This window comes from Pundamilia nyererei, unplaced genomic scaffold (assembly GCF_000239375.1).
Source record: "Pundamilia nyererei isolate P.nyererei 1_Seehausen unplaced genomic scaffold, PunNye1.0 scaffold00024, whole genome shotgun sequence".
Taxonomy (NCBI): Eukaryota; Metazoa; Chordata; class Actinopteri; order Cichliformes; family Cichlidae; genus Pundamilia; species Pundamilia nyererei.
Window position 1 is genome coordinate 1,544,189 of NW_005187425.1, and position 11,768 is coordinate 1,555,956.

Sequence of the window (11,768 nt, forward strand, 5' to 3'; positions counted from 1 at the left end):
TAGTGTTATTAAAAAACAATCATATCTGTAAGGTCAGGTCCAAACAATATCCAGAGGACAAGTGATGGTGGGAGAGGAAAAGACTATACACCGCACTGACAAGAAAGCAGACAATAATAGAGAGTGGTGGACAGAAGAAGAAGAAGACTGATTGATTTCAAACATGTAAATAAAATGAAAGTACACTGTAAACAAGAAAAACGTTGCTTTTGACCTGTACCATTTTGGGCTTTAATGCAAAGCTTAGTTTATTCTACAATTTTACTCCAAATATGAATAACTTTAAAACTTTCCCTAGTTTTTAAACACTGTGTATCTTCAAAGAAACCTTTCTGACTACCTTTGGCAACAGATTGCCCCCCCCCGAAGATGCAGGGGTTTTGATTAACTGTCATATGTATTTTCTCCAGACCTCCAGTTTAAATATAGTAACACCTCAGAAAAGTAAAGAATGAGAAATGATTTCTGATTTATCACATGCTTTGCTTTAGACAAGACTGAGATGTATTTAGGCAGTTTGTTAGGAGTATATTTAACATGGGATTTCCTGCAAATGTTGTCAACTGTTATCACAATATTAGCTGAAGGTGTGAATTGGTGGTTTAGAAATCCCCTCACTCGCCAAGAAGACTGCATGCCACACATATACCAATTTTTTTCACTAAGAGCTATTTGTGAGTTGCCTTGTTAGTGCAAAAATTACTATTTTATGTTTTTCAAATTATATTCAACAAATTGTATCTTTTTGTGGAAGGCTGCTAGTAACAAAGTCCCAAAAGATATGATTTTAAATGGCTTTTTGCTAAATCGTTTGCTATGCATAGTCACACTCAAGTTCATCCCTTGTCTTTTTTATGCTCGAGGGATTTATATACCGGTGTTTAGTGGCTTAACACAAAAACAAAATTCCTGTAAAATTGGCCATGTACAAGGACTAGACTGAAAATGCACGAAAAAGCAGTCCAAAACATCAGCTTTTACTGCATGCAATATTACTTAATAATTACATTCAATATATTTACGTTTACTTGTTTTCAGTGAAAAGGTGTGGCCTAGACGTCATCACAACCACTGTAATTTCCACCCACTGCTGGACTGAAAGAAAAACACAATTTGGGAGTTTAAAAAAAACCCGAAAAAAAAAACCCTTCTCGAGATGAAAATACATTTAAATAAGTTCCTTAAAACAACACATAAAAAACAAAGCAACGTGAAATGAAAGTGGAAACAGATGAGCTACTTAGCCAGTCTTAGTCACGCGTTTTTGTGGGTTTCTCGCTACGCTAAGTTGCTTCCTCTCTCACAAGAAACGACAGTCCGTGAAGGGACCATGACACCGGAGCCGCAGACAAGCGCAGTAGTCCTGGTTTTCCTCCCACTTATTCCACAGTGAAGCTGTTGTTGGTTAAAGCGTTAGACGAGCTATATGTATGACTGTAGGCTGAACTGTGAGTGCTAAGTTGGAACACTGAAGAAGTTTTAATCGGGCTAATGGAGTCATTCCACGCCGTTTTTCTGTATTTTTCCTGGATGACGGTGGTAGCTTCCAGCGGTGAGTAGCTATGATAGTTGCTAACTACAGTATGTACTAAAATGGTTCGTGTGAGACTGTAAACACGTCGATATCGGAGCGTGTGAATCAAAATGATTTGTCAGGAGATATTGTCGCCGTTTGTTTTTTTTTTCTCTCTGTCTGTCTGTGTTATCAGGGAAAACACGGTACATGGCTAACGGCTAACACTGTCAGGGAAAGATTACAGGAAAAAGGAGGTTCGTTCTTGTGGCTACAGAGTTTACCTTACACGTCTAACATTCAAGTGTCCAACAAGGTCCAACGTTGCCTCCACACCAGAGGGCCAGGAAAAGACCTGAGCTGGTTAAAAATATTTGGATTTTACATTTTACAAGTTATTTCATGTAGTCGTGTATTGACGGTGTTGTGAAGCTGTTGCTGGAAACAAAAAAAAGTGAATTTAAAGCACGACGAGCTGTTTATTTTTGCCTATATATCTTTGAATATCTCTCTTGCGTTTTCCATATGTGGCCACCAGTCTTATTAGGTATACTTAAAACTAGCTGTTAGGCCTCATTGTGGGTATTAATATGAGTCTGGGTATAAACTGCACAAACTAAAACAGACACTGACATTGAATGGATTCCCTTCAGCTTTCTGGGGTTTTTCTTTATTTCCTCTTTGTAGTTTTAGGTGTTGCCCAGTCCTTTCATTGTGCAGTGTGTTTCACCACAGTTGTCCAAAATTCTTGGCAGGAAGCGATAATGAAGCCCATTATGTATTCTGCAGTGTTTGTGACCATTCAGCTGTGTTGGAGTAGATGTGCATCTAAAAGCTGCAGGACAGTGGATCTCGAGGACTGGAGTTGGAGACTCTGGTTTTAAACGATCTCACCACATTAAATTTTAGGTTACGTCAAGATCTAACTTTGTTTGCTTCAAATCATAGAGGTGAGGTAATGGCAGATTGCAAAGGCACCAACCAAATGAGTATTGATCCTGTGCAGTCTGCAAAGATGATAAAACGCGCACACACACAGACATTAATTGTAGACATCTACACCTCATTTATATGAGTGCGTGATGTTTGTTGTATGTGTGCTGCTATAAATACTCAAGGATTTAATCTTTTGTCAAAGAGTCAGCATGACCATGTCATGGTCTTTTGTTAAATGCCTTCCTGCCTGCTTTGGGTTAGGAATAAAACCCAGCTATGTTGCTGCTGAAAGAAAATAAGACCCATTAAACAATTAATTTAATTAAATTTTACTGCTTTAAAGGGCCTCGTATAAATTTGTCCCGCTCTTATCATTCATTAAAAATAATGTATTGTTGCAGCCCTGTTATCACTGAAATTGAGGACAGAATATAAACGGTTATTTTTGTGAGTATGGATCTGTTTTGTATAAATCAAGCTCAGATCTTTTGCTACCTGTGTGACAGTTCTAACAAAGGAAGCTAATTTCCCAGAAGTAGACACATCACAGAGAAATGTGACAGATGTAACCGCATTACCCTAATTGAGCATTGTGTCCTCCTTGGTTATACACTGTTTTTTCACACATGAAGTGAAAATCGTGACAGGAATTGAAATCTTTTCAGCCTTGGCTGCAGAGGAAGAAAAATCCTAACTTAACATCCATCTTTTGACTTCTGTGAAGTTAATGAAAGTAGAAATTATGTTTGCATAGACAATGCAGGGGAGGAAGCACCAATGATAATGAAGTAAGCTTCAATAGATGGCTCATCTATAATTTAAGGTTCAGACATTATAAATAATTAATGTTGTTTTGGGCATCAAGTGGTCTCCAGCTAAATTTATTCAGAGGTCAGAGTCAAGGGTATAAAAATGTTTGCAAAACTTTAAGTGTCCCAAATGTCCAAAAATGTATTTAAATAGGACAAGTTTGGATACACCCAGACTCTTCAGCTGGGCAACAAAATGGGGACTTGGTGATGACAAGCTACATTGTAACCACAGCCACCCTGGGTGCACTGACAGAGGCGAGGCTGCCGGACACTGGCGCCACCAGGCCCTCTAAAACCAGAAATATTTTTTTAATGCACAGAAAATGTATTTTTTTTTCTCATCCAATACACCATTGATTAAAAAAAAAAAAAAGTTCCTCTTCAGTGTAAAAAGTAACTTTTCTGGTTGTGTAGCGGCAGGAAGTCATGAATGCCTTTGACAGCAATTCAGAAACATGGTTCTGATGAAAACAACTCATGACCTGAATCATATTTTAAGACTTGCAACACAATGCTTCCTGTTGCAAAAGGCAGCAATATGTATGCCCTTTTCTTCTGGGGGCCTGACAACAACCTCTGGCATACTTCTTCAGTCCTCTGTGACATCATCTGTGTAGACTGATGGATTATATCAAATGGCAGTCTTTGGCATTTAAAATAAATAGTGGAAGCTGTGAAGAGTGCTGAATTAGGGGTTGGTGATATATCGAATATACTCAGTGTATCGCGAGTTTTTCCACGTATCAAACGGCTTTATCGTAACCATCGAGTAGGGCTGGACGAAATGGCCTAAAATCCATATCATGGTATACTTTGAAGCATATGCGGTAACGATGTATATCATGATATATTCTTTTCTTCTGTATAATGTATTTTACACACTATAAGGCACACTTAAAATCCTTACATTTTCTCAAAAATCAACAGTGTACCTTATGTATGAATTCTGGTTGTGCTTACTGACCTTGAACCGATTTTACACAGCACGCAGAAATCTGTCAAAAATGTTTTAGTGCGACTTTGGTAAGCTATGAAGCCGTACTGCTTGATGGATTGCCGGAGCATTACAGCTGCCGTAGTCAGGAGCCTTGCAGAGTAATCTGGGTCCAAAACTCCGTCTGCTTCAGGTCCCAAAGTCAAATGAACACAGCAGCATCACTGAGAGTTAAAAACTGTCAAAATTCTTTCATCTTTAATAAAATGATCAGCGTTGCTGCTTTACCAGGTATAACAATTAAGTTTAACATCCAGACATCCATGAAAACAATTTATTAAATTCAATGGAGTTAGAAGTTAGTAGGAAGTTAGCTCGCTGGTTTCCAGCTAAACAGGATATAACATGTTCTGACTGAGAGATTTCTGAAAAAAGTAAAACATACAGCTCTGCTATCACTCCCAACATAAATGAAGACAGAAAACTAAACAGCAGAGATTTTTGTAGGGTTACTAAAGTTGGACGCAATTGCATGGGTGGCTGTAGCTCAGGCGGCAGAGCAGGTCAGCCACTAACCAGAAGCTCAGTGGTTCGATCCCAGGCTGCCTCCTGGCTGCATGCCAAATATCCTTGGGCAAGATACTAACCCCTTGTTTGCCTACTGGTGGTGGCCAGAGGGCCCGGTGGCGCCAGTGTCCAGCAGCCTCGCCTCTGTCAGTGCGCCCCAGGGCAGCTGTGGCTACAATGTAGCTTGCCGTCACCAGTGTGTGAATGTGTGTGTGAATGGGTGAATGACTGAATGTAGTGTAAAGCGCTTTGGGGTTCTTAGGGACTGAGTAAAAGCGCTATACAAATGCAGGCCATTTACCATTTACCATTACCATGGCAGGATGCTATCGCAGTAGAGCGGTATAGTCAAAATCTCTACTGTTGGCCAAATTTCTATCGTTTCTACCATATACCATTTATACTGCCCAACCCTGCCATCGAGCATAAATTGCCATGGCAATATTAAGCTGTGTGCATGTAATGCACTGAGTTTTTTTTTTTTTTTTTCTCCCACATGCTGTGAATGCATAATTCATGCCTCCCTCCCTCCCAGACAATTTTCTACCTGGTACACTGTGGTGAGCCCTACCAGATAGGGAAAAAGACTCGCTGTCGTTTGGATTTCACAAGGAAGATGTTGAAAAAGATGTGGTAATTTACAAAACATGCCATAAAACTATTGCTGCAGGGTAGCAGTACCACATATTTTTTCCATCAGCTGAGAAGTCATCTACTGCAAAATTAAGACGCTTTAAACTTCACATGTCAACGTCTCCAACACACCAAAGAAAAAGTTAAATAAATCAGCTGCGATACCTGTGACTGTCCGTGGTCAGTCGTTTTCATACTCGCTATCTAGACTTTTGTTTCTGTAATTTGAGGTCATCACATTTTTTTATTTTACAATTTGTATATGTCATAAGCACAAAAACGGACCTTTTTATTTTCAGTTGTTTGATTTTGTCTCGTGAATTCTAGCTCAATGTACTTTTTTTATTGTTATGATCTTTTATTTGTTAAAGGTCGAGTGTTAACCACAGAAAGAGACACTGTGTGACAGTATTGTCATTTGGGGAAAACCTGTGAAGGCAAATATGATAAAAAAAATTGTAAAATAAAACATTTTAATTAATTCAAAAAAATTTAGTATTCAAAGTAGAAAAAACTAAACAAGGAATGGTTGATTTGATTGAGTATACCAGTGAAATGTTAAGCATTATAAGGAAGAAAATAACATTTGTTTTTGGAGGTTATTTAAAAATAGTGTGATCGTGTGTCGTGATATAACCCCCCCAAAAAATCACAATATTAGATTTTCCTCATAACGCCCAGCCTTATGCTGAATTATTTGTGAACCCACCGTGGATGCTAAAACACCAAAAGATACTGTGTGCAGCGTCGCTATCCTGTCGTTTACTAATGGTTCTGTATTTTGTGGTTCACCCTTTGTACACCCTGAATGTTGTCAATTTCAGAAGGGTCTTGTGGGCGAGTGTGTGAACCTCAAGTATATATTGACATGCTGTTGGGGGTTTGATTTGGCACTGTGGCTTTCACACAGTGCAGATTTCTTTAGGGAGTAAAGACTGTTATTGGCAGTTTTCTGTGAAGGACAGCCTGCTTTTGACCTCTGGAGACACATGATCTGCCAACCACTGAGTTATTTGAAATGCTTGGTATTGTCCTGAAACTTGGTTTAAAGTGATAAGTCACTGTGACTGTGCCTGGGACTTTCCTAAAACAAACAAAGCAGACGCACACACAAACCACACCTTTACTTTAAGCTTCTATCATTTATTTTTCTTTTCTAACAGATCTAACAGGCTCTGGGCATAATAAGCAGTGAAAGAAAAACTCACTGTAGTCTGGTGACCGCTTACAGGAATTAGACTCAATGCTGGGAATTAAACTGCAGAACTTTTGTGTGAAATGCTAAAATTTGTAGAAAACAGGAAATGATCATGAATATAAAACTATTGAGCTGAGATCAAACATTTGGTGACTGTCAGGTTAGTTTCTGTTAACTTTTGATTTTTTATTTCCTGCAGTTTTTAAAATATACTGCTTTTCTCTATCTTTTTTGTTAGAAAATTATTGACTGTTTTGATACAACAAGAAGAAACTTTTGTGCTCATGAATCTTTACTCAGGTGATCTAGCTTTGTTTGATTTGTTTGATTAAGACCCAACTTGTTTCAATAGCTTTAAGCTGCAGCTGCACAACCACCTGGAAGCTCTTCCTGCTGCCTCTATTGTAGTCCTGATGGCTGATCTTAGACCAGGCCAACTCATGCTCTGAATTATACAGGCTCTGCAGAGAGCCTCTGCAGCCTACTTCCTGTGGAGGTCCCTGGTATTTGGAGCTTTGCCGGGTTAGACAAGATAAAGTCATATATAGCTTGGATTAGGAATTTTAATGCTCTCTTCACCTGATCTATCAAAGTGAGGCTTCATTCAACTGTATTCTCCCATCTCATTCAAGCTTCCTGCTGCCTGCCATCCTACTGGTTCTTTCCTTTGCCATTACTGCTCTCTCCTCTTCTCAGACAAGTAGCCACCTTTCCTGCCCTGGAACTTGTTGTATTGGGGGATTGGAAAGCTCTTTGAACAGCCTTTGCCTCAGCCTTTTTTCTGGCATCTCCAGCTCCCTAAAGGGTCCTTCGAGTGCTTCTCCAATAAGGGGGACTTAAATGGAAGTTGCATAATGATGTACTGCTCAGGCTGCATGGCAACCCAAGCCATCTGCTGAGATATTCACTGATTTTCTTCTCCGTTACCTCCGCCAATATTATGGGCGCATCATAAACTCGCAGATGATCTGAGGCAGGCTCACCCAGTCTTTATTGAGGGTTCCTGTTTTAAATTGAAATAGAAATTTGCTTTCTAGTTTTTTTTGAAGGTTGCATGTTTAAACTGAACATTTGTTTAATTGAAAGATTGTGTTTGGGGGGGGAATCTGAAATTGGGATGTTAAAATGTTTCAAATGTGAATCTTGGATGTCGTGTCACATGTTAGTGTTACTGTACTGTTAGTGACACACCCCCTCTGTGACTGCAGATGATGAGTCACAGAGGTCGCAAGGTTTTATGTGTACGCATTAGGAAAGTACTTTCCTCTCTTCTTATGCACAATATGGGCCCCAAACAGAGAAAAAGCACATTAGTGCGAAGACAATAAACACTCAAAGGGAGTTGATTCTCATTTCCAGCATGAGGTTTACAAGCTAGCAGGAAACTTTAAATTTGCAGTAAGTGAGTAACAAAATTGGACGGATCTCAGCAAAACACCTAAAGGCATAATAATTATTAATTAGCTTGACTCTTAACTTTTTGATCTGTCTCAGTTGTCTCCCCTCCACTCTTCACCATGCTTTCTCACACACACAACTGAAGAGGAGGTTAAGGGCATTGGTGTCTCAAATGCAATGTCATCATCCATCAGCACAACCGTAATAACTGTCTCCTGTATTAATCATGAACTTTCAATCTGTTTGTCGGCCCACACTTAATCAGTCAAACGCAGAGTAGTCATTAGTCCATTCTTCTGTTTCTGTGTTTAATGACGGTCGGCAAACAACGTGCTTGCGCAATCTTGTGCATGCATGTTGTCTGTCCTGGGGGGAAGGTGTGCATTGCACTGTGCCAGTTAAAGCAAGGAAAACTATTTACTGTAAGACACAAAGTAGTCAGAGAAATTTTTTTTTCATAGCTTAATGAGTATTTGCAGCAATACAACCTTGTGAAGTCCCAGCTTAGTGCTAGTAAAACAGTTTTATTTGGATTACTTGACTGAATATATTTGTGTTAGAAACCCACAAAGAGAAGTCACAACCCTTATGCCGAGTCTATACTGACCATCTGTTGTTATTTACTGATTTAAAAAAAACAAACAAAGTAAATAACCAAAGTGTTGATATGCAAAAAGTAAACATGTCATGCTGGTGGAGTGATGCAGGCATGTATGTTTGCGGTGGACCAGTTGACGTGATTTTTATTTAGCGTTAAACCTGAGCAGCAGTATAGAAGTTATTTGGTAGGTTTTGTGGTTCTGTTGCATATTTCATGATTACTCACAGTGGTATCATAATTAGTCAGATCCGATTACAGATCCTTTGTCTCTGACATTTAGCAATGGTTAAGTCATGAATTTCTTCTTCATACACCAAAAACTGATTCTCCGGAAAAGTTATTCAAGCTTGACCAACATATAGATCGGATATCAGATTTAGGTAACCATACATTTATCATTCACAGAGTATATTTTGTCCAAAAGCGTGCCGGTAGGAAAACTTTGTATTAGGAGAATGTCAAATGTTGTGAAATACTGTCATAGCAGTAATTTGCTAACAGACAGTAACTATATTGATTTCCTAAATAACATTACTCTGATGCAACACTGTTCCTGAAAAAAGTCATTACTGCTTCCCACATCTGTGAGGTAGGCAGCCAGCTGGATTTCATCATGACAAACTGAGTTGATTTTCACTAGAATCTGATCTATTCTTCTGAAATGGCATCCCACCCAAAACCAGGGAGTTTAGACTAGACCTCATTTACTTGTATTACCGACTTCCACGCAAGACTCCTAGTGGCTGTACGTAGTTATTTTTGGCTTGGCTTGTTTCTCCTGCTTGTTGACCTACACTTAATCAGTCTAACACAGAATAGTTAGTAAGTTCTTCTATTTCTCTTGTTTAATAATGGTCACCAAACATTTTGTAGTTGTATTTTTGCTGTCTTCATCTCCAGAAGACAGCAAAAATACAACTATAATCTGATGTAGTATCTGATGGTGATTTAAAACAAGGAAAGTACATTTTAAGACAATAAGAGTACTTGCATAAACTGTATTCGTTCTTGACTTCACCTTGGTGTAATGAAGCCTTACAGCAGTGCTGGCAATGTTTGTTTGGGTTTTTTTTGTTGACAAAATGAACATGGCTGATACTCTGCAGACAGGAAAGCCATGTGGGCTGTGTAATTTAGATAAATGGTTTAAAATGTGTTTTATATATGTGTATGTGTTGGGGGGGACTTTAAAAAAAAAAAAAAAAAAAAGCAGTTTCAGAGTATGTCTATCACCCTGTCGATCTCTTTATCTGTTTTCGTTCTTTCCTCCTGTAAAATATTTTGATGTTGTTCAGTGCCTCTGGCTGACAAAAAATATCTGCGTTTGGATGTTATGCAAGGTGCTAAGTGAGCTTTGCTTTCACTGGAATGAACGTGCATTTGCAAAGTCAGAACGCTGTTGGGTACTAAAATTAAGATGAAGAAGTCTCTGTATCTGTAAACCTGCGTGATTTGAAGGACTGTTCTCTGAATAAATTTGAAAGCACCCTTCAGGTTTTCAGTCACTTTGTACTTTCCATACCACAAGTAACTTCATTTTCAGTTCAAATGCCATCTGCTTTCTCTTCCTGCCTCTGCTACATTTTTTGCTTTGTAAGCACAAGTGTGTGAGCGCTGCCGGCTACTGTTTGTTCTATATGTTATCTTCACTAACTCAGTCTTGTAATTTCCCCCAGTATGGTTTGAAGTCATCTGGAAAGCTGCTGTAGGGTTTCGTTTTTGTTTGTTTTTTTGTCTTTTGTCTTACAGTTTTTAAATCCAAATTTTAAATGAACAAATGGAAGGTGGGGACTACAGCAGGGCCTGCAAAGCAGTTTGCATAATCAGTGTTTTTTATTTTACTTTAATTTATGTCTTGGGTTTGGGTTTTTTGTTTTGTTTTGGTTGGTTGCAGTGGGATGTGGCCTTGTTGGTGAAAACTGTTAAGTTGCTGGCGTCTTATGGTATTTATCTATAGTGCTCAATACTAAAAGCCTTCTGCATTTTCAGTGTCAGATCTGTAAACGGTGTTGAAACTGTTAGAAACACTTTCATTTCATTTTCTTAGTATGTCCATGTGTCAGATTGTGGTGACAACCCTCAGCCGCCAATTTTACTGTTGCGGTTGTCACTTCTTTACAGTGTGTATGCTCCCACCAGTGATTTTTCTTTCACTCTCAACATCACAGCTAAACGTTTAAATTTGCCTTCGTGGGCGGGTATTACTCTGTGAATGTGATTGAATGTCTTTTCACAGAGGAAGGGAAACTGATATGTACGTGTTTGTTCTCCTCCTCCTCTTAAATGTACAATGTGACTCATAACTCTCGTGGCATGTTCAGTAACTCCCATGAGATTTAAAATCCAATTTCAGCTTCTGAATCTGAGTCACAAACACTGACCTTTTTTGTTTTTTCTTTTTTTTTTTTTTTTTTTAAACTCTTGTTTGAATGAACACATTTAGCTTTATTTGTATTGTCAGGGAAATTAACAGACTTAAAAGCATCGTCATGCCATGTGTGTCTAATTGACAACATTTATGCCTCCAACCAGAAAATGCTTCATAATTTATAAATAAATCTAACTTAATTTATTAGTAGCTGGCATGGACGTTTGGAGGGAGGTGTGGTTAACCGTGCAGTGTGATGAAGCATGTCTGTTGTAGGTGTGGTAAAGTGTCAGGCCTGTATAAGCATGCTCTGGGTAAAGAATTTCGATTGAGATTTAATTAGTCATGCTTTTAAATGAGTTTTGTGCAATGCTGCAAATGTATGCTTTTTTTTTTTTTTTTTTTTGGTGCTGCAGATTATATCAGTGAAGTGTTTGTTCTATTTTTTTGATGCTCTTGTTTATAAACATTGGTACAGTCCTGCACTTTGCTCGCAATCTTTTGAGCTTCTGACAGTCTTCACAGTTATGTGGGGTACTCTGACAGAGTGACTCACCCTTTCTCATTTCCTAGTTTATATCTTCACATCCTCTTTTCCATCTTAGTCCCTCCCTCTCACCCGAGAAGCAGATGGAGGCACAAGGCAGCAGGAACATAAGACGTCCTTACTTTCATTTGTCACTCTGACACAAATATTTTTATATACACTTTTGTTTTGGCAGCTTTCTTAGCTAATTATTGATTTTATAGCTGTGTGTGTGTGTGTGTGTGTGTGTGTGTGTGTGTGTGTGTGTGTGTGTGTGTGTGT

General features: G+C 38.7%; 1 protein-coding gene across 1 annotated transcript in view; it reads left to right on the forward strand.

Moving 5' to 3' along the window:
• The first annotated feature begins 1,312 nt into the window (after positions 1-1,312).
• The window catches only part of ifngr1l (interferon gamma receptor 1-like), an 18,011-nt gene continuing 7,555 nt past the window's right edge, over positions 1,313-11,768 (forward strand). The window contains exon 1 of the mRNA NM_001360851.1: positions 1,313-1,552. Coding sequence (NP_001347780.1) covers positions 1,492-1,552 — 61 coding nt within the window. The 5' untranslated portion in view covers positions 1,313-1,491. The remainder of the gene's footprint in view (positions 1,553-11,768) is intronic.